Below are 23925 nucleotides of genomic sequence, written 5' to 3'. Positions count from 1 at the left end.
ATGGGGATTAGCATAAGCACTTGCCAAAAGATCAAAAGGTTGTCTATCCCACGCCTTGGTGTCTTCCTTTGGTGCATACCCTATCCCTATGCATTCTTCAGTGTCCTCCAACGCAATGATCTGAATAAAAAAATTCAATTAATTAAATAAAAGATTGTTAAACATAAATAATTAAAGATAGTAATTATTAAATGCTAATTTTTTAGTTTGAGGAAAATATAAGAGTAAATTGCAAATTTAGTGTCTGGTTTCAAGCCCGACTCTAACATTTCGGAGACTTTGTACGAAAATGAAAATGAGGCCCCATAATTTTTTTTGTAAAATATTATTTAGTAATTTTGCTACCCTTAAATTCAAATTTTAAATTTGTTAACAAACATCTAGTAAATTCACTACCACAACATCATTTCTTCACTCATTAGTAATAAGTTGTAGTTGTTACAGACAACTTCAAAAAATAAAATATAAATTGAATTATTATTTTCTAAACATTGATTTTCTAGCATTTTTAGAAGAAAATTCATCCATTGCACTTTCCCAATCAGTATTATGAAGAAATTCATTTTCAACTGAAATTAAAGTCAAAATGTTTAATCTCTCTTGAGACATGGTCAAACGCAAATAAAATTTTAAAAGCTTTAGTTTTGAAAACCTTTTTTTGTGTTGATACAATGGTAATGGAAACAGGCAACAATATTGTGTATGTTAGACAAGAAACTAGATAATTGTTTATCATTTTTAAGAAATTTAGTATTGTATTAACTGTATTATTTTTCAATTGGTAAATCTTTTTGTAACAATTCTAGTTCTTTGGATAAATCATCAGCATCGATGTTTGAGATGTGACAATTTGGCAACCTCTTTTCAATATTTTTTCAACTTGTCTTTAACTCACTAATATTCAGTGATGTCAACTTTTCTGTTGTGAATAAGAAACCAAAAATGTTTTCATATTGTTTGTATTGTTCAAACTTTCGTTTCAATGAACTACTAACTTGATCAACTATGTACACAAAATACTGAATTGTGAATGACTATTGAGATAAAAGTTCATGTACTGATGACCCAACGTCACTCTCATTATTTTTTAAAAATTCTTCTTTAATTATTTTTCTCAACAAACACCCTGTCATTCCTAAATAAGAAGTTATAGCTTTATGCATAATCCTAGATTGAAGTTGTTTTCTCATGTTATTTAAAAAGGTTAGTGGTTAAAATTTATGTAAAAAGTGAAACCCTGGAAATCTAAAAGTGGAAAACGCACCACCATAAGAATAAGAACCAAAGAGAAGGCAAGTCACCGTTGCTCCTCCAATCGCTTTTTGAAGAACAAGAGTCATGTTCAAAATTCCTTGTCTAGGGATGAGCAAAGGAATCGACCCGGCTGGAACCGGCCCGAACCGGACCCGGCCCGAGAACCGAAGTCGACCAAAATTAAGAACCGAACCGGACCGCCGGTTCTACCAGTTCCTACCGTGTCTTCAATGTTGGAACCGGTCATCGAGAAATAGCAACATACGAATCCGGTTTTTGCCGGTTCTACCGGTTCCAAAAATCCACAAGAATATCGTCCTGGTCCCGACCCGACCGATTCAATGGGGTTCCGGTTCCGGTACCGGTTCCGGCCGGTTCCCCGGTCCAAATGCTCATCCCTATCCTTGTCTCTAGATCAGGCGCGATGGTAATAGTAATAATATATCCCTAACCTAATCCCCTCCAAATTTTTAACTCGGGTGTTTGGCTTATCTTTTGAGAGGCCAAAAGTCTTTTTTGGAAAAGTTGCAAAAAGTCAGGTTTTCATGACTTTTCCACAAAGTCAGTTTTCCTTATATCCAAAATCCAAAAGTAGCTTTTAAAATGCTTTTACCAAACATCTTTTGCCTTTTATCTTTTCCTAAAATGACTTTTGGCATCTCAAAAGATAAGCCAAACACCCCTGATTCCACTCTAAACATCTCCGCTGCATACATAATTACGTAATTGGTCCTTGTGGTATGGGAAATAGGCACTTCTAGTCCAACTCTAGATAAATGAATAAACTCGGTCCTTTTATTTTGGGGTCCAACTTTAGAGACATGAATAAACTCAGTCCTTTTATTTTGGAATTATTGCAGAAATGGTCCTAACAGCAAGGCGTCAAAAAAATGCCATTAAATTTCTGTACAATGACAATTTTACTCTTCCTTTTTATCTTTTGCATACTTTTTTTTTTTTTTTTTTTTTTTGCAAAAAAAGTTTCTAAACTACATGTATCATTTATGTAAAGAACACATTCATAACTAGAAACTCATCACTACCCAAACAAGCCACATCTCCTTGAGACCTTGACTTTCAGTACTTTGGCCTTCCTCAGCCAATGACACTTCTACACGTCGTTATCCATTTTTCCTGTCAATTACCTTCCATTCCCGATCTCTACGTTGAAAACCAATTTCAGCATCTAAACAACTGTTTATTTTGTCCAGACAATTGTTTTCATCAAGTTACAAAATCAGTTTTGGTAGCTCAAAACATGATCTACGACTTAAACCCCGATCTGTATAAATCAGATGAACAATTTCGTTTCTAGCTGCAAGATAAACAAACAAACAAAGATACGAAGGGGCGTTTCTATGTTCAATAATCAAATAAAAAAAACAAAGAAATGTCTGGCAACCGATAGTCGATGGTGTTTTCTAGATTCATGAACAGTTTATTACACAAATATAAAAGATGAAGAATCACAGATCGCATATTAACAATTATAGATCAAACATTGAGAATCCAGGATATTAATAGTCACTAATCCCCTCCAATGTACATTCGTTTCTCTTCACCATCGTTGCTTCATTGCTTCAGGTATAAACTCCGCTTCACCATCATTGTTAGTGATCTAGTTACTTTACCTTCATAGCCTCATCATCGCTGTGATTTCACCATCATCTTTGTTTTTCTCAATCGCCGCTGCTACCATATACTTCATAATTCTTTTCGGTAGTCTAGTAGTAGGTTTCTGGATTCCAATATTCCACACGTTGAGCAAAAATTAAGAGTGTGAGGAGGAAAAAGGGGTCTAAAGGATATGTCGATAGAGTGTTAAAAAAGAAGCGAGTGCAGATAGGCTCACAGGATGTAAATGATATGACTGAAGGGAGAGAGACGCTGATGGAGATATGGAGGTGAAGGTTTAAGTAGCTGAGCATGGGGAGAAGGACCGGGTTGGAGAGTGATGTTAGACCTTCCGGTATACCGGCCACGAGCCGGTTCGTGGTCTACGTGACCACGATAGTGGTCCGTGCACACCACCCCGGTATCTCGTGGTCGGTCGTGCTCGTTGAGCCTCGTGCTCCGGATAACGAACGAAAACGACGAATGGGAGAAGAGGAATGCAATTAGCCGTTGAACGGCTAAATTTTTTAAACAAACTTTTTTTAAAAAAAAAAATTTAAACAACTTATATTTTTACCTAAACATACCATATTTTTACACTTAATTTTTACACTATTCTTTTCTTTCTCTATACACAATACACACACAACAATTTCATATCAATCAAAAATGGATCCCAACCAAAACACCCCCCCCCCCCCAAAAAAAAAACTTTAGAAATCGCAAACCCGATAACGCCTTTGCGTTAGACACAACTCATCGCCAATTCCCCGACCATGGAATCACCTCAAGGTGGTTTTGTCAACTTGCTTCAAACCGGTTCCCCAATCCAACAAACAACACTTTTCCAACAACAATATCAACCTTTCCCGACCTTCCAACAACAACAACTTCAACAATATCAAGCTTTCCAACAATTCCAACAACTCCAACAACAATAATTCCAACCACAACCATCACAACCCCCTCATTCGTCGGATTTTGTTTCGGAAACTCAACCTTCACCACCACCTCAACCTAAAAAGAAAAAAGGAAAAACACCGGCCCAACCCAACACCACCCAAGAAAGGGTCCCATGGACAAAAGACGATAAAGAAAAGCTAGCCGAGGCATGGATTTCGGCTTCCCAATACCCGATTGAAGGCGATAGTCAAACGTTCGGTTGTTTTTAGGAGAAAGTCTACGCGATGTTTTATGAGTTAATGGTAAGTGAAAGTCGAAATCCCGATTAAATTAGCTTCAAGTGGCGCGATATTCGACTCAAATGCACCGAATTTGGAGGAATTTATAACAACCTCCTAAACATACGAACATGGACAGATCTTTATGGGGGCCAGGAGGGGCTGTGCCCCCCCCCCCCCCCCCTGTTTTTTTGTCACAAATAGTCCTTAAGTATTAAAATTTTTACATATTAGGCCCAAAAGCTATAAAATTTAGCTTTGGCCCCCCTGTTCTCCGATTTTCATACTTATTATACTTTCGGCCCCCCCAAATCAAAAGTTCAAGCTCCGTCACTGCATACGAAAAAACAGGTCAAATGATTTTGATGTTTTCAAGGCGGCTTTGAACCAATTTGAAAAAACAACAGCAACCCACAAAGCTTTTTTGTGTGTGAAACCTTGGCTAAAGTTGAAAGATGCTCCGAAATGGAAAGAGCAAACGGAAGGAAGTTCACAATCTTCCGGTTCAAAGCGTTCAAGAAACCCCGATGCAACGTCTCAACAATCGGACATGCGAACACATTTCGACATCAACGACGAACCGCTCGATCTTGAAGACGAGCAACCTCTTCGTCGGCCCGTTGGAAGAAATAAAGCAAAAAAAAGCGGCTTCAACGGCTTCGGGATCTAGTGTTATGGATCAATTTGGAGAGAACTTTGATCGTTATGTGCACGTTCATGAAACGAAGGCGGAGATGTTGAGTCGGGTAAAACAAAAAATGATAGAAACATAATCAGTGATTCAAACAAAAACCGATATGAAAATTTTGAAAATGAAAGCGTACGACCTCAAAGGCGAAGATTTGGACCTATTTCTCGCGATGAAGGAGTCCGTTCGAGTCCGACGTAGGAATAAGGGATAGTTTTTTTAGTTAAGCTTGGTAATTTTAGGTTTTTTATTTTTAATGTTAATGTTATTTTTATTTTTTTATTTTAATTAATGTAATTTTTATTTCTAATGTTATTTTTATTTTTTTATTTTAATTAATCTAATTTGGTATTTTAAATTAATGAAAACTAGTATTTTAAAAAAAGATTATATGATTTTTATGTATTTTTGATTTGAATTTAATTAAAAAAAATGAAGTGGAGTGGTGTGTTTAGTGGTAGGTATTCCATGGTTAGTGGTAAGGAGTGTGGTGATGGTGTGGCACCCACCACTATAGTGGTTAGTGGTAGGTATAACGGATGACCTTACAATGGTGCTTCGATGCCAAGAGGGCTTGTCATGTGGTCTTCATCAGACTTTTTTTAAATCTTTTACATAAATGGTACCTGCAGTTTAGGGAATAAATAATAAAATACAAAAATATGAAAGAAAAAGGGTAAAAATGTTATTTTACAAATAGCATTCTTTTGACGATGTGTGTCGGAAAGACCATTTCCGCAATATCGCCAAAACAAAAGGACCGAGTTTGTCCATTTTTCTGAAGTTGGACTAGAAGTGCCTATTTCTCCATACAACAAGGACCTTTTATGTAATTTTGTGTAAAAATATTATTATTATTGTTTTTTTAAGCCCCGTAAGAAGGAATAGACCTTATGATATTGTTGGTCTAAGAGCCTTTTGGTAAAAAAGAAAAATGACTCTACTTCAATTCATTTGTGTATTATATGATAGTAATTTTTACTACTGTAATAAGAAAAAAAACTAAAATTATAATGTTATAATTAGAAAGGTATACCAAAGTACTATGTCTTAATAAAAAAATGAAAGTACAATGGTGTAATAAAAAGAAATGAAAGTAAGATGCTATAACACACAAATATATGAAAGTACATTACCATTTTCTGCACTTAGCCCTTTTATTTTTTAACCAAACTTTCTAGTTTTACCCATTTGACTCGTTCGCTATAAAATATAACCAAAACTGACCAATTTTCACATAAATGGGCTGAATCATAATGAAAAAGAATAAACTATATTGTACTCAAGTAATTACTTTTAAAGTCTTTCACTCATTACTCATATATTAAGCCTCTACATAATCTGAATAAATTTTGGCAAAATATCTGTAAACCATAATAATAATGCTAGCGAACACCAAGCTTAGGACATCCATTAGCTAGAGGCAACTGCAAATTCTCAACAGTTCTGAATGTTTTCTTAATCATCTTGTCAACATATAAAATTCCTGCTAAATGATCACATTCGTGTTGTAAAATACGAGCCTGCCACCCTGAAGCAACCACCTTTATGGGCTGCCCATATCGGTCCAACCCCGTGACCTCTACTTCCAGGAACCTTTCCACCATTCCCCTAAATCCATCAACACTGCACGTACCAAATATCAGTATCAGTATCAGTATCAGCATCAGTAACAGTTATTGTTGATTATTTAACGAGGGATAAAATCTCACCTCAAGCAGCCTTCAAAAAATAGTGCGGATTTGTTGCCTTTCTTTTGAAGATTTGGGTTTATAATCACCTAAATTTTCAAGATTTTTAGTTATTTTATGAGGGAAAAGTTGGAGAATAAATACTTACCAAAAGATCAAATGGTTGTCTGTCTTGTGCCTTGGTTTCTTCCTTTGGTGCATACCCTATGTATTCTTCAGTATCCTCCAACACAATGATCTTAAATAAAAAAAGGAATTCAATCAGTTAAATAAAAGACTGTAAAACATATAAGATAATTCCTAAACAATGACTTGCCAAAAAAAAAAGTAAATAATAGTATATTATGTTGATTTTCGTAGGTATATTTATGGATTTAATATTATTCAGAAAAAAGGTTTAAATAAATAAATAATTACTTTTAAGGGAATACCGATTTGGGGAGCAGCAAGGCCAACCCCAGGTGCTGACCTCATGCCCTTCACCATGTCATCAATAATCTTCTGGATACGCTCCGACCCGATTTCCTCAGGCCGTACTTCTCCGGCGGGTTCGTGAAGAACCGGGTCACCGGCTTTGACAATCTCCGGTATATCTGTAATGTTCTTCTTCTTCTCCCCCAGGCCTAGAAACCAACCGGCCCGAGCAGGACCGGTTGAAAACGAACTGAGACCCAGACCTGTGTTCTTCTTCATGAAATGCACTTTAATGGCGGATTTTGACGGAGAAATTTCGGGTCTTGCAATTGGTTTGTATTGGGATTGGAGAACTGGAATTTGTGTATGAAACGGAGAGGTTCTGCCGAGTGTGGAACATTTTCCGGGGAGTGGTGCCGGCGAGAGATGGTGTAATAGCCGCTGAATTCCATCCATCATTGACGATTTTGCTCTCGTACAGCTGAATCGTAGATAATGTGTTTTGGAAACCGGCCCTAACTGGATTTATCTGGATTCACCTTCAATTTTTTTTGGTGTAAAACAGAATAAATATACTTTAATAAACGGTCAAAAATATCATATATAGTTGGCTTAGGGATGTTTGGGATTTGTGTTTGGATAATAGAAAAGTTTTTTTTTTTGAAAATGATAGGAGAGATTTCTAAAAAATTCATAAAACCTAATTTTTGTGATTATTTGTTGTTAAACTAAAAGTCATTTTGTTGATTTTTTACTAATCCAAACATATTTTAGAGAATTACTTTTGTAAAAAGTTTTTTTTTACAAAAAGTCCTTCTACAAAAAAGACTTTTGATGTTCAAAAGTAATCACAAAGACCCCTTATAATCTAAATATCATGTTTGTCCAATCATTGTTCTAATACTTATTAATAATTTGTAATCATTTTTTATGTTCTATAATCATTAAAATTGAAAAAAAATAACTAAATGAACCATATTGCCCTTACCTTCCAACTCCCAGGAAATCTTAACACTAATAGTCATGCATTAGCATTAGAAACATGGAGTTCTAGTTTACGCTCTCACCTTCTTCCTTTTTGCTCTTTCGTCATCTTCCTTCCTGTAATCGCTAAATAACCGAAAGTAATTCGAAGTTCCGTTGCAGGTCAATTTTAGAACACGAAAGTGATCAAAATCTTGGGTTCATGATTAGGTTATGGATCTTGTACAATTGTTTATTTTGTGTCCAAGCTTCTACCACCTGACCAATTTTTACAGCATCTAATGTTTTTATCCATCTTCATGTGAGATTTGTCATTTGTTGTTCAAATGGATGTAAACATGTGTTGAAAGGACATGATTTCGTTTCCCCTTCTAGTCAACATGGGACTAATCTTGTATCTATCCACCCCGTTTATAGATATCATTATCAGACTCTGTATCTAGCATTGTAATTTCATATTTATTCAGTAAAGATCTAGTTATAGTAAATGGATGTGGTTAAATTGTAATCTACAACTTAATCATGAACACAATGTCTATCATAATCCATAACAAATGACAAAATCTTCAAAATTCATGCCGACCAAGATGTACACTTCAACACTTATTTAACATTATAACATACTAATGATATTATCAAGAAATTGCACGCACCACTTTACTCTGGCTTCTTTTCCTCATTGTTTTGTTCTCCTTAGGTTTACTTTCTTTTACTATGTAAAAAAAACATATGATAATTGAGTCATATGATTATAGAAAGAGAGAAATTACAAGGTTCTTGATGAAAGTAAGAAACCAAAAAACAAGAAGGGGAATATAAAAGCTAGCTAACCCTAAAGGGAAATTTAACATAGAAATTTTTTTTTAACACATTTACTAATGAATTTACCAATAACGGTTGTGTTCGAAGTGTTGTTTATCCATGCACTCTTAATCTTGTAACAAAATATATTATTGTTACCATGTTTAACGACTTAATTATATCTAATGTAACTCATTTGTCTTGTGATCGTGTAACAAGAGAGGGGGATGGATGTTGGCATGTTGCCGTATTTTTAGTAATGGACCGTCCAAATCCATGACTTAAGCCACAACCAACTCGTAAAAGTAAATGTGCTACTTTAATTTTTTTAATTTTTATTTATTTTTTATTATTATTTTTTTTAAAGGGAGAGGTTTCTACTTTCTACAATTTGTACTCTTTTCAAAGTCCCTTTGTTTATACGGCTACGCAATATATGCCATTTTGCACAAACAATTTTCATTATACAAACTGTAAGATGAAGCACAATCAATGAAAATAACAACATCAAAAGAAATATGCAAATTATAATAACATATTTGGATTAAAATCGGTGATACTTATTTATTCTTGAAGATTGCAAACAATAAAATCTACGGGGCCAAACAATATCGTATAGACAAAAACTGTTTCGGTATGTGTTTATATTGAGGATACAACAATTGAATTCAAGAAAGATAGTGACAAAATTTGATCAACCCTCAAATCTATCAATTGTTCGGCTTTATATAGTGACAAATTATTAACGGCCGAACGACCAATAACTGTCAAAAACCGAAATTAGTTGTTAAGACAATTTATAACCGAATTAATAGAGTTTTTATTTTAACTAGTAAATAAATAATATTGGAATTAATATATAAAAACAATTCAAATTGTCAAAAAAAAAACTTTATCTTTAACCATTAAATATGTATTAATTCAAGCTTAATCTAAGCATGATTTAGCTAACCCACCTCCCAATCCAACCCAAAAGGTTTGACCCATTACTCAGTTCATTTTGATAAGTTAAAATGTTTAATAAAGCCTTGTAAGGAAGGTTTAAGTTTATCCTCCTTCCTTCCCGTGTGGTACAAGTCCCACAGGTTTCTTTTCTAACGACAAAGTTTCTACACAAATAAGGCGTTCTAAATTTGATAATCTTCTATAAAGGTGATTGGGTATAAATCCAAAGTTATACCCAATGTAAAATGGATTGTTACACACTTATGATTTTGATTTTTGTAGTGCAGAATATCATCATTCAATCATTCATTGTTGTGTGTCCCAAAAAAGTTGTAGCAGTAATACGAACCCATGTTAGAATACGTGTCTATCAAAGTAGCTGAAGAGAGTTTTAAACTTGAGTACGTACCATTAGAAGAAAAAAAAATGCACATGTTGAAAGGATAGGTTTGCCCCTCATCTAGCGGATGGTGGAAGAGATCACATGGGATCCCAATTCTTTTACGCCACAAGTTGACTTTTTAAGGTTTCTTCCTTATTGCACACTTATAAATATGAAGGACAAATGATCAAGGCTCTCTGTGTATGAGCAAAGCAAATCTAAAATGAAGAGATCCACCAAGTCACCTCTTTCCCACAACAATATCAACACCAAGAATTTGCAAATAGGGGTTCAAGAAAGAGACCCCATGGCGAGTTTAAATAAGACGGATGTGGTGTTGCCGCTAGCAAAGGTGGTGGTGCCGGTGACAAAGGCAGTGGAGGAGAAGAACAAGCCACCAAAAGCAGCGGACATAGATCAGAGTGCGGAGGAGTTCATCATGAAATTTAGAAACCAATTAAAGATTCAGAGGATGGAGTCCATTGATAATTATAATAAAATGTTAGCCCGGGGAACTTGACATATATGCTATGCATAATTATATATATGTTGCTCTTTGATAACTTTATAATGAAAACGCATAATGATTGATCATTTCATTTGTATTTGTATATGTATTTGTTAATATTTTTGTAGTTATTGTCATCTTATGATTGGTATATCATTTTTTATGACTTTATGTTTTGTGATTATTGCTTAAAACTTAAATTTGTTCCTTTTTATACACATACACAGAGGTATCATGTACTTACATACATGATACATGCATGCAAACATGTATGTAAGTATGTATGTTAGTATGAGCAGAGACGAATTTAGAAGTAATTTCAATCAGGGACACATCTATATATAAAGATGACAAAAGATGGACTCACAATCTTAAACGAGCTTCTATGTATATCAGCACTTAACAATTCAATTTTAACAAACTCTAACTTAAATTAAAATTATTCATGTTAGCAAATCGTATCAATGATATTTTGATTTTATGTTGGAAAAAAATGAGTTTTCTCATTTTAGAAAAATGGATTCTCCCATCTTTGAACACAAATCACCCTCCTCATATTGTTTCTATCGTTAAGCTGCTATCAAGGTAACATCTAATTAAGCCTTGTAGAGTTAAGTGGTTTTGGAAGAAATGTTCTTCTCGCTATTGTATCCTGTTAAACAAACGTCCGTTATTGGTTGAATTTGTTTTAAGGATACACCGTGTTTAACACAAGCCTTAGCTTTCAGTTTATTTTTATGTTTAGTTTTCATTATCTGATTATCATTTCCTACAATCTTTAAAACAAATTCTTACAAAAATGAAGGAAAAAAAAAAGAACAGAAAAGAAAACGTAGGTTTCTCAAGTTTATTAAGTCTGCTATTTTACAGTTTCTGAGATTTCTGTTGGTTTTAGAAACTCTGTTTCTATTGGGTTGAAGGAAATTGTTTTCCTTGTTCTAAAGTTGTTATTTCCGGCAAGTTCATCTTACACTTTTGAAATTCTAAATTTCAGTTTATGTTTAGAAACATTTGAGAAAACAAAAACATAACCAGGAAACCTTTTCCTGCAGTTTCATAAGTTTTAATTTTTATGCATTACAACTTAAGGCCATTCGGTATGGGAGAGGAAACCAAGTGTGAAGGCTGACGAGGAAGCTGATTGGTTAATGCTCCCTTTGATCCGTTTTTTCTTTCTTTATGAACGTTGAAGGATTTAAAAAAATACTTTTTTTTGAAGAGTGCATCAATTGCTTTAAATCAGGAGCTGTAGGGTAAAAATGGAGAAAAAGAGCTGCGATGTATAGGGAGGAAGAAGACAGCAAAATGAAGATTTGGCTGCTTTGGTCCCTGAAGTCTTGGCTGATTACACCTCCCACCCTAAATCAAATTTCTTATACTTAAATGATTTTCGGAAATTACATATCACACCTTTGACTTAGATATTTCAATTACCTTTTTTCAATTTCTAAAGTAGCTTTAAATATTTATTGAAATTTAAAATTATGTTTTTATTTAATTTAATGTAACTTTTTATTATTAAAATATTATTTGTGTTTAATAAGTGTGTTTTTATTTAATATAATATAAAAAATAAATAAAAAATAAATAATAAATAATGTGGAGTGGTAACCATTTCCAAAACGTAGTAAGCTTGTATTGAACATGTAGTGGAGCTGACGTGACGGTGACATGATAACATTTTTCTAATGAGTTGGTGGTGACAATACCCTTAGCCCTATAAGTAACATCTTAAAATTTTCATTTTCTGTAGTTTTGGAGATTATTGTAGAAATGTAAAACATTCCTAATTTTTCAGAAATTTCACAATATGTTGAATAGTCCGGATTTTACCGAAGGAATGAAAATATATAATAATCCACATTTTACAAAATCGATTAAAACTGTCCAGATTTTATAGCACAGTTTTTGTTGCAATTTCTGAAAAACTATCGAGGTTTCTGGTTTTTGGTTGTGTTAAATTAAACTGAAGTTTTACAAATAGAAGTAAAAACTTTTTTGTAACAAAAGTCAAAAGGCACGCTTAAGAACAAAACAATTCCCCTTTGTTTCTGTTTTTTTTTTAGTTTAAGAACAAATCAATTTAAATATTTTTTGTTCTGTTAAATTTCAGGATTTGTCCATATTTTATTGTTTGATCAGATTTTTGCAGATTAAATTTAAGTTCCACTAGGAAATATAAATATGTTTGTTATTTTTATTTCAGTTTCTAAATATGTGGTTATTGTAGAAGACAATATTTTCCCATAATAGGTTTATACGACACATCCTCAATAAATACAAACAGAGAGCATAATACATGGGCTACAAGTGGGCTAACAATCTAATGGGCTACATACATACAATACAATACATATATACACTAATACGCCCCCGCAGTTTGAGCGGGAGTTCTAGAGCAAACACTCAAACTGGTCCTAAATTCGGTGAACAGAAATGTAGGGAGCCCTTTGGTGAAGATATCTGCATATTGAAGACTGGAAGGGACATGAAAATTTTTGACTTAACCAGTTGCAACTTTGTCATGCACAAAATGGATGTCCATCTCTATATGCTTTGTGCGTTGATGCTGAACAGGATTAGTAGACAAGTAAATTGCACTGACATTATCATAGTAAACAATGGTTGCCTTGGTGAGAGGAGTGTACAGCTCTCGGAGCAAATTTCTTAACCATCAAGTTTCGGCTACTGCATTTGCCACGCCACGGTATTCAACTTCTGCGCTAGAACGAGAGACTGTCTGCTGGCGTTTTGAAGACCAAGATAAGAGGTTGTCACCTAAAAATACACAGTAACCGCTGGTAGATCGGCATGTTTCGGGACATCCCCTCCAATCTGCATCAGAATAGGCAATAAGACTCGTAGTGGAGGAGTGATGAAGCTGAAGCCCATAGTCCAATGTACCACGGACATAGCGCAAAATGCGCTTGAGGGCATGAAAGTGAGGTTCGCGAGGGCCGTGCATGAATAGGCATATCTGCTGAACCGCATATGATAGATCTGGGCGAGTGAATGTGAGATATTGGAGAGCACGTGCAAGGTTGCGATAGAGATTCGGGTCTGTAACCAGCTCGCCAGAAGAATCCAATTTAGATTGTGTGTCAGTAGGTGTGCGGCACGGGTTGCATTTCATCATGTTAGCATGCTCTAATATTTCCAACGCGTATTGGCATTGGGATAAGAATATACCCTTATTATTCCGTGTTGCAGCTATGCCCAGAAAGTATGATAAATCACCCAGGTCCTTCATGGAAAACTTTGTTGCTAAAAGTGAAATGATACGTTGAAGGAGTGTTGTAGATGAAGCTGTCAAAACTATATCATCAACATAAAGAAGTAAGTAAGCCATCTCAAAACCCCTGCAAAAAATAAATAGTGAAGAATCACATCGACTATGTGAAAAACCGATCCTGGTGATATAGGATGCAAATCCCTGAAACCAAGCCCTTGGGGCTTGTTTCAGACCATAAAGTGACTTATGTATAAGGCAAACATAATCGGGATGTGAAGTATCCTGGAACCCAGGTGGCTAGTGCATGTAAACAGTTTCATTCAACTGACCATGCAATAAGGCATTTTTGACGTCTAACTGATAAATGGACCATCTCCGCAAAGTCGCTAGGCTAAGAACTGTACGAATGTTGGCCGGTTTGACAACCAGACTAAATGTCTCATCACAGTCAATCCCAGGGAGTTGGCTTTTGCCATTAGCTACAAGACGGGCTTCATACCGCTCAAGAGTACCATCTGCATTATATTTCTTTCTAAACAACCACATAGATCGCACAACATTATCCCCAATAGGCCTTGGAACAAGAACCCAAGTACTATTATCAATTAAAGCACGACATGTAAAAGACAATATTTTCCCATAATAGGTTTATACGATACATCCTCAATAAATACAAACAGAGAGCATAATACATGGGCTACAAGTGGGCTAACAATCTAATGGGCTACATACAATACAATACATATATACACTAATAGTTATATCTCCACATAATAAATATTAATTAGTTAAATTAAGCGCTAATTTTGGTGTTTAAAACTATTTCAAAATTGGATAAGACAATAAGAGCGTTTTTTGTGAAATCAGCTTCGAGTTCATCAATGACACCACCCATTGTGGCTGCCACCACAATTACGAATCATGCCGAGAGACCGATTTTTTTTTCTTGTGTGAACTTTAAAATTTAGCTATGATATATTAGACAAAATAAGCACACCAAGAACACAAGTAAAGATGAGAACTTTTTCTGGGAAAAAATTCCCAAGGTAGAAGAAATTTTTAATATTATAGTCAAGGAAATAGAAGACTTTTACATGGTATATAAAATCGACAATAGCGAGAGTGTAGGTGAGAATGAAATAAATAAAACCATCACTAAAAAGGATTTTTTTTATATCCTTGTACAAAGAATCATAAAACTATTAAATTTTTTAAATAAAAGAATATTATGTCACAAAATTGGATAACTTGAAAACCAAGTAAGCAACCCTTTGTGAAGAGGAAATTGGGCTTCACCTCATGCAACACACTCTTTAAAATGGCTAATGCAAGATTGTTCCAAAAATAGAATCTGAACACATAAAACAACAATATTTTCAAGAGAATTTTCTTATCACAAAAAACACCCACAACAAAGAATTCGAGATATAACCAACTAGTTAAAGGGGAGACTAGCGCTCAAGTTGTGTGTACGGTAGATACTTAGAAGCATTTAGATTTCTAATGGCGTAACTACGTGATGAACAGACTAGTGGACACATTATATAATGTATATTACAAAGCTACATCGACGAATGTCTAGTGGGAGTCATTGGACTGTAAGTACAAAAACAAATGAAACAAAGAAATTTGTGGTTGCCTAGCTCTTGGACTTTAAAATGGCAGACACCAAGATTGTGATGAGCCAAGTTCAAGAACTCCATATTATTCTCTATGACACTCATGGACATGGTATGACCCTTAGTGAGACATTTCAGGTTGCAATATATATATATATATATATATATATATATATATATATATATATATATATAGAGAGAGAGAGAGAGAGAGAGAGAGAGAGAGAGAGAGAGAATCGATTTCAGTATAAAAGGACAAGGGTTTTAGGAAAGTAGGCTTTGATACAATTAGTTATAATATGATGAACACGATACACAAAATAAGCACAATAAGAACACAAGTATAGATAAAACTCTTTGTGGGAAAAAAATCCTCAAGTAGAAGAAACTTGTAGTAATATAGACGAGGAAGGTGAAGGCTTTTACATTGTATAAAATCGACAATATGGAGAGAGCAGGATAAAATGAAATAAATAAATAAAACCATCACTTAAAAAAGCTTTATTTATAGCCTTAATACAAAGAATTATAAAATTTATAAAATTCCTAAATAAAGAAAATAATGTTATATAATTATATAATTTGAAAACCAAGTGATCAGCAACCCCTGATTCACTCTCCCTCATACAACACACACCAAATGTCTAATGCAACATTGTTACAAAAAAAATCATCTAAAATATAATCTGACACATAAAACAACAATATTTTCAAGAGTATTTTCATATCACGAAAAAACTCCATAACAACGAATTTAAATATGTCTAACAATATCAAGAAGATGAATAAGGACTTATCTCGACCTGACGATTCGATACACAACATGAGTTTCCGTGTATGAGTTTTAAAAATTCATGTTTTGTATCTATTTGTGTCGACACGATTTTTAAATTCATACTTTGTGTCTTACACATATCAAACATGAATTTATTTGTTTTAACATGTATAATACACATATTAAATTTGTATGACATGTGGCACATATAAACATGTGTACACACCTATAGATCTTTCATATTTAGGTGTTAAAGTTTACATTTACTGAAAGTTTAGGGATCAATTTAAAAAAAATTAGAAATTTAAAATATTGTTTCGTGATTTACATGTGTTAATCCATGCTTCATATCTTACATGTGTAAATCTATGCTTTCGTGTAACATAGTTAACAACGTGGAATATTTTGTCACATGTTACACAATCTTTGGCTTAGCGGTAAGGAGTGACTCTCTCAATTGGGAGATCATGAGTTTAAGTCTCGTTAAAGACACAAGTGGTAATTTAGGAATAGTTTAGTTTGTCGTTCTAATAAAACATGTCACATGGATTAATTACATGTTGTGTTCGTGTTTGATACCCAAAACACGTTTTACAATTCTTGTCATATTCGTGTTTTACAAATTCGTGTCATGTGAAGTTGTGTCTAACACGTATACACTACACGAGGACACAGATTGCTAGGTCTAGACTCGTCTCAACAAGCTTTACATCCCAACAAGTAAAATAAACTAAAAGTACATTAGTTCAAGTCATTGTGAGATTCAATTTAGGAGTTTACGGGGGTGTTTCATTGTGTATCTTTTACAAAATTATTACAACTTTAAATTGTAGATAATTAAATTTTATAAGTTGGGTCTAACCCACTTGGCTAACATGATTTCTAACAAGATGTTTCTAACAATGAGGTTTTAGGTTCAATCGTAGGCATATACTAACTCATCATTCTGAAAAAGATAATTAAATTAAATTAAATTAAATTTTATAAGTTTGAGTAAAATGAATGTGACGGTAAATATACAATCATTTATAGTTAAATCATATGTTTAACTTATCTCCTTGAAAAAAAATACTATCCGAACGTTTTTATAACCCTAACTTATGGACTTAAAAAACCTAACATGTTTGATTATTTCTACTATGAATAGATCTAATTGCTTGAATTATGTGTGGCTACTTTTATGCTATTTATGAATTAATAACTATGTGTGAGAACCGTGTACCACACGAGTTTATTAAAAATAAAATTTTAATATAAATTTGTAAGCATTACATATTTTTTAAAATAATACTTTTATATAAATACAAAAATATAATGAATAAAATAAATAATTCAATATATATACTAATCATATTTTAAAAAATGATTTACTTTACATATATAACCCCTCACAAAAGAAACGGAGGCAAAACATTTATTCTAAAATTTAATAAAATTGTCTACTTCATATATATATATATATATATATATATATATATATATATATATATATATATATATATATATATATATAAACTTTTAGGAAATGTGGATTTTAAAAGTAAAAAAATAAAAAACATAAAAAAAACCAAGTGGAAAAGAAAAAATTCTAAAAATATCATAAAAATAAGATGTATCAAAATCAATGACAACATGACATTTTGCAAAAATTATTTTAATTTATTAGGTTAGATGTTTAAAACATTGAAATTTTTTCCATATTTTACATATAAATAAATCACATTATATAAAAATATCGTTCTACACTTCTGGTTCAATTTATCAGTTAATAAATAATTTTATTAAACAAACAAAATAATTAAAACTTATTCAACACCTAATTATATAATTATCACAGATTCCAAAGCACATATAATTATATAAACACATTTTTTCAAAAATAAAATAAAAATAATAATGATACAAACACAATATTTTACATAGCCCGTTTGTTATAGTTGATTATGATTATTTTATTTCAAATTATCACTTTCAGAAACAAACCCTTATTCCGAGCAAGCAACCCAACTGAAAACACCACCGGAGGCTGGAGCAAGAAGCTCCGATCACAACTTGAAAGCCACAACCACCAATTTTTGAATTCTCCTATCTTTTCACAGCAGAACAAACTGTCGTATTTGTTAATGCTGCTTGTAGCGGCAGAACACGAATCCGGGAGCTCAATAGACCCATCTCTCCAGTGATGGGAATCACCGGAAGAATATCGCAGTTGCAGATCTCAATCATGAACCCGTCAGGATCATGGAAAAATAACTGATCGACATGGATTCCATATTCTTCCACCCTCTGTCTCCTGTACTCTATCCCCATTTCTTTCAGTTTCTTCTCCACAGCTCCCATGTTCTCACACTGTACACACATTTTCACACATCGTATGTTTATCATCCTTTGTAAAATTGCCATGTTTACAGCTCACAAATGACAAAAAAAAAAACCGTCAAATTGGAACTTCTGAATTTTGATTAAACATCCAAAATGTCGGAAAAAAATTGTATGTTGATTCTTGGTTTTTTTCAGTTATCTTTACTTGCAATATAGCAGAGTATGACGAACTTGGAGAACAGAGATGAATTATGAAAGAAAACTGGGGAAAGTTTTGCCCACCTGGAAGGAAATATGGTGATCTTTTGGATTTATTTCAGTTTTCTTGAGAATTTTATCTGGGTTTGCTGATTGAATCAAATGTATCCCAATTCCATAGTTATAAAGCCTAGATAACATCGAGCAACAAAAAACAGAGCTTTACTAATGGAAAAACAAAAGCAACAAAAACAGAGTGACCTCGTTTTCAACATGGTCTACTGAATTGATTGGATTACCATGCACCATCAAAATCAAAATCTTGAGGTCTCTTAATTGGGACAAATCCAAGAATTTTGGTGTAGAAGTCGACTGATTCTTGTAGTGATCGGCATAGGAAGGAGACGTGATTCAGAGACGTGAGATTTAGAGGATTTCCGGCTTTCATTTTATCAAGAAATTTTCAGAAGAAAAGTACGAAATGACAGTGAGTTTTGATCAAATATGATCCTCAATGAAGTTTTATATGAAGAAATTGATGTAGAAGAATATAAAGGTTGATTCTAATTGGGTTTTAAGGGGATGTGAATGAAAAAGGGGATGAGTCGCGCATAAAAGCAAAAGATTTTTCTTGTTGGGAAGAAATTGAATATTATATTTTATTGGATTCTAGAAACTAGAAGTATAAGATCACAACATGTTTTTTATGTTATTTTCTAGATGAAAAACTACAAAATATCCCTATGATTTGCAGTTTTTTTTATTAAGGTCCAGTTTTTATATTAATGTCCAAAAAAACTGAGAATGAAATTGAAAATGAGATTGTAAAGAACTTTATTTTATCATTTGTGGTAAAGCAATTGTTCTATATAAAAATAAGTAAAAGAACAAAGTAGAAAATAAAATTGTAAAGGACTTTATTTTATCACTTGTGGTAAAAACAATTGACCTTTATAATACATAATATTCAATATATATATATATATATATATATATATATATATATATATATATATATATATAAAGAGACATTTTTACTTACACCACATGCATTTTAAACCTCTATGACTTTTCAATTTCTTTCTAATAATTATTGTAAATCGGTAAATAATGTTAAATTAATGTAAAAATTAAATTCTAATCATAAATTAACTAAACTATAATATTAAAATATCATATTTTACTTCTATTTATAAAATTATGACTTTAACTTTTTAAAATATTATAGTTAACTTATTAGTTTAAATATGTTGTCGTATGTGAGCAATTGTCATTTTTAAAGTAAAAAAAATTTGTATAATTTATGATTTTATGCAAAATAGTTAAATTATTAATTTCAATATAATGTTAAACAATTAACTTAAATCAAAATTTCAGTTAAACTTAAAAAATAATCCAGACTCTTATTTTAAATAGTAAAAATTACAAATTATAGTGTTAAACCTAAATTGTAATCCTAAATTAACAAAAAAAAACCATGAAACTATTTTTTATAATAATTAAGAATTTTCAAATAAGTAGCTTAAAAATAACTTACAATAAGAATAGTTAAAAATAATATTATATAAAAAATTATAATGTTATCTTTATAAAAAAATTGTTGTTTTAAATAATTAGAATCAAAGAAACTAATAATATTCATCAAATAAATTTTAAAAAGGTTAAATTTCTAAAACCAAATTAAAATAATTAAGAGTTTTCAAATACGGTATTTTAAATAACTTACAACAACAATAGTTAAAAGTAACATTATATACAAAAAATATATTATTACCTTTAAAAACAAAAATAATGTTTGATGTTTTAAATAATTGCAATAATAGAAATTAAAATTTTAAGCAAATAAACTTTTTAAAGTTAATTAATCATAACAAAGTATATTATATTTAATTTATTCATGACTAACCTGCTGTAGAGACTATTGAGACAATAAGAATTATATAATTTTAAAAGATGTCTACATTATCATATAATTCAAAACAAACAATGTTTATATCAATGTATTATAATATTTATTATATAAGAACTAACAACGATGTCATTGATATATTTAAAAAACATATATTTGTAAAGATTTCAAATCAAATCATATCATATCATCATACTATATTATAAAGGAATCATTTTTCCTTTCACCACATTCATTTGAAACTCCCATTTATTTTTTCCTTTCACCACATTCATTTGAAACTCCCATGACTTTTCAATTTCTTTCTAATAATAATTATAAGTTGGTTAATAAGGTTAAATAAACATCAAACCTAAAGTGTAATCATGTATAAATTAAAATTCAATATTAAAATAATATATTTACTTCTACTTATTAAGTGATTTTTTTTAACTTTTAACATATTATACTTAATTTATTGGTTTTAATATATTGTTGGATGTAAACCATTATCATTTTAAAGATACAATTTTGGAACAATTTGTATAAAATACTTAAATTATTAATTTGAATATAACATTACAAGATCAACTTAAATATAAATTTTAGTTTAACGTAAACAACCCAAATAATATTTTGTAAATAGTTAAAAGTGATTAACTGTAGTGTTTTTCTAATAATGATTATAAGTTGGTTAATAACGTTAAATAAATATCAAACCTAAAGCGTAATCATAAATATACTAAATTTCAATTTTAAAATAATATATTTACTTCTACTTATAAAGTTATGTCTTTAACTTTTAACATATTATCCTTAATTTATTAGATTTAATGTGTTGTTGTATGTAAACCATTATCAGTTTAAAGCTACAACTTTTGAACAGTTTGGATAAAATACTTAAATTGTTATTTTAAATTTAACGTTACAATGTCAACTTAAATATAAATTTCAGTTCCACTTAAAAAACCAAAGAATATTTTGTAAATAGTTAAAAGTGATAAATTGTAGTGATAAATGCAAAATTTAAATTGTAATATCAAATGAACTAAAATATTTCCTGAAGATATTTTTATAATCGTTAAAAGGTTTCAAATAAGTAGCTTAAAATAACTTACAATAACAATAGTTAAAATAACTCTATATAAATGATTATATTGTTACCTTTAAAATCAAAAAACAATGTTTGATGTTTTAAATAATTATAATGATAAAAAAATTAAACATGAAGCAAATAAATTTTAAAAAATTAATTAACAATAACAACAACTATAAATAACATTAAACCATAAATTATATTTAATTTTATTCATGTGTAAGTCGCGGGTAGAAGTCATTCAAACGATTGAGATTATGCAGTTATAATAGAAGTATATATTATCATATAATTCAATATAATCAATACATTATATCAATTTAGTATACGAATTATTATATCAAATTTAACAACAACGTTATTGCTATATTAAAAAAAACATATATTTGTAAAGACTTCAACTATATAGGTGTTTCTGCACAACGCGCGGGCATTCGCCTATTATATTGTTGTATTCTGCGCAACGTGCGGGTATTCGCCTAGTTTATACTAGACAAAGAAGATGAAATGTGAGATATGTTATGAATGCTCATTATAGTGGTGCATGACTACCCCATAAAACTCATAATAATGTTTGATGAACTGTGAGATATGTTATGAATGCTCATTATAGTGGTGCATAACTACCCCTATAAAAATCATAATAATGTTTGTTATAATGCTCATTAATTATCGAGTGATGGAGGAATATGGTGTAACGTCCGCGTTTATCGCTAGGCATAGTTATGAATCTGTATGTATGTCGTTCGACGATTGAAATCTTCTATAAATAAATAAAAATTAAATTACTTAAAATATATATATATATATATATATATATATATGTGTGTGTGTGTGTATATGTGTGTGTGTATGTGTGTGTGTGTTTATGTGAATTTTATAGATATTAGGTGTATATGATATCTGTGTAAAAATGTAATATCCCAAAAATCATAGTAAAAATTGTCATTTTTTAAAACCATTTTAATAATCCATAAATCATTCAAAACATTGTTCCAAAGTCCATAATCGTTAATCGGAGTATCTCAAAATCATTTATCAATAAAATATCCAACAATGATGTGCTCAATCATGCCTTCGCCTTGCTCCGATCATATGATGTATGTGAAACCATGAAATCAACCTGTAAGCCAAAGCTTAGTGAGTTCCCCCAAAGTACCACACACAACAAAACACAGGGCTAAGGAGAGGGAGATCGATATAGAGCACCTCCAGAAGAGGAAGGCAGAGACTGAGCAGGGTATTGGAGTTTCGGGGAAGAAACACAAGGGATTCGACTCTAAGTCAAAGGGCCATCAGGGCCGGAGCCGCTGCGGGAAGTGCGACAAGCCACAGGAGGGGGCATGTAGACTAGGGACATCAGGTTGCTATAAGTGCGGCAAGACGGGGCACTTCAGCAAGGATTGTACAACCCCTACCCTCATCATTCCGACATCAGAGTTGCTGTGTTTTCACTGCAACCAGCGAGGCCATAAAAATGTCAACTGCCCGAGATTGACAGCAGCAGCAGCGCCAGCTCCAGCGACCCTGCGGATCATTGATGGCCGGCAGGGCAAGACAGAGGCTCCAGTGGTGAGGAGCTGAGCCTTCCAGTTGACTATTGAGGAGGCACGCGCCGCACCCGATGTGGAGACGGGTATGATTTCTTCTCCCTAGCTATTATTATATGTTGTTTATGATATTTATGTGCTATGTTATGTGTTTTGTTTAGGATCGTTCCATGTGAACGATATTCCAGTTCAGGTGTTGATCGATTCGGGTGCTACCCGATCATTTGTCTCTCTTGCACTTAGCAAGAAGTTCCCTGAGTCTTCGGGCATGTTGGATTGTGTTGGATTAGGTGTCTAAGCCCATAACTATTTTGGTATGTACTTGGCCCGATTGTGAGCATGGTTCTTTTGGGTTGCCTTCACCATAGCAACTGATAGGATGAACTAAGGAGAAAGAGGATTAATTATGATTTATTAATATATTATATGAATAATATATTAAAAGAGAAATCATATTGTTTAATTAATATTAGTCAAGAATTAATAAGAATTAATTTTGTGGCTAAAAGAGATTAATTAAATAAAGGGGACTGCTACTGTAATTATAAGATAATTGCATAAATTTGGCTATTGGACTCCATAGAAGTTGGAGTGGATGAAATCTATGGGGAAACCCATTAGAATTCGTCCAAGGCCTCTAAGGAGGGAGTCTATCGGCTGCTTAGGGCCTAATCAGTCAGATTAGGGTTTCCTGGTTGAATACCCTAATAGCCTAACTATATAAGGAACCCCTAAGGCCCTAAAAACGAGTGGAAAGTAATCCCTAAGGGTTCTTAGACGTTT

At 32.2% G+C, this 23925-nt stretch overlaps 2 protein-coding genes across 2 annotated transcripts; both read right to left on the bottom strand.

Annotated features, from left to right (window-relative positions):
* Positions 1-5991: 5991 nt before the first annotated feature.
* Positions 5992-7393, bottom strand: LOC145112612 (peptide deformylase 1A, chloroplastic-like). Its single transcript, XM_079048756.1, has 4 exons — positions 6846-7393; positions 6577-6666; positions 6450-6517; positions 5992-6363 (listed from the first exon to the last, which is right to left on the bottom strand). The coding sequence occupies exons 1-4, from the start codon at positions 7299-7301 to the stop codon at positions 6123-6125; spliced, it is 855 nt and encodes a 284-aa protein (XP_078904882.1). The 5' UTR covers positions 7302-7393; the 3' UTR covers positions 5992-6122.
* Positions 7394-17924: 10531 nt separating this feature from the next.
* On the bottom strand, positions 17925-19165 carry LOC145111758 (glyoxylase I 4-like). The gene is made up of 3 exons (XM_079048006.1): positions 18908-19165; positions 18693-18798; positions 17925-18437 (listed from the first exon to the last, which is right to left on the bottom strand). Exons 1-3 carry the CDS (start codon positions 19054-19056, stop codon positions 18174-18176), a joined length of 519 nt encoding a protein of 172 aa, XP_078904132.1. The 5' UTR covers positions 19057-19165; the 3' UTR covers positions 17925-18173.
* Positions 19166-23925: the final 4760 nt, after the last annotated feature.

The sequence above is a fragment of the Lactuca virosa genome, chromosome 5, assembly GCF_052849685.1.
Source record: "Lactuca virosa cultivar CGN04683 chromosome 5, Lactuca_virosa_CGN04683_v6, whole genome shotgun sequence".
NCBI lineage: Eukaryota > Viridiplantae > Streptophyta > Magnoliopsida > Asterales > Asteraceae > Lactuca > Lactuca virosa.
This window is presented reverse-complemented; position numbering and strand designations above follow the sequence as displayed.

Coding starts and splice junctions, on each gene's coding strand:
- LOC145112612 (XM_079048756.1), bottom strand. CDS start 7,301: ATGATGGATGGAATTCAGCGGCTATTACACCATCTCTCGCCGGCACCA. Junction 6,667..6,845: donor AAATCGGTATTCCCTTAAAA/GTAATTATTTAT, acceptor TTTTTATTTAAG/ATCATTGTGTTGGAGGATAC. Junction 6,364..6,449: donor TTTTTTGAAGGCTGCTTGAG/GTGAGATTTTAT, acceptor TGGTACGTGCAG/TGTTGATGGATTTAGGGGAA.
- LOC145111758 (XM_079048006.1), bottom strand. CDS start 19,056: ATGAAAGCCGGAAATCCTCTAAATCTCACGTCTCTGAATCACGTCTCC. Junction 18,799..18,907: donor TTTGATTTTGATGGTGCATG/GTAATCCAATCA, acceptor GATGTTATCTAG/GCTTTATAACTATGGAATTG. Junction 18,438..18,692: donor ATCACCATATTTCCTTCCAG/GTGGGCAAAACT, acceptor ATGTGTGTACAG/TGTGAGAACATGGGAGCTGT.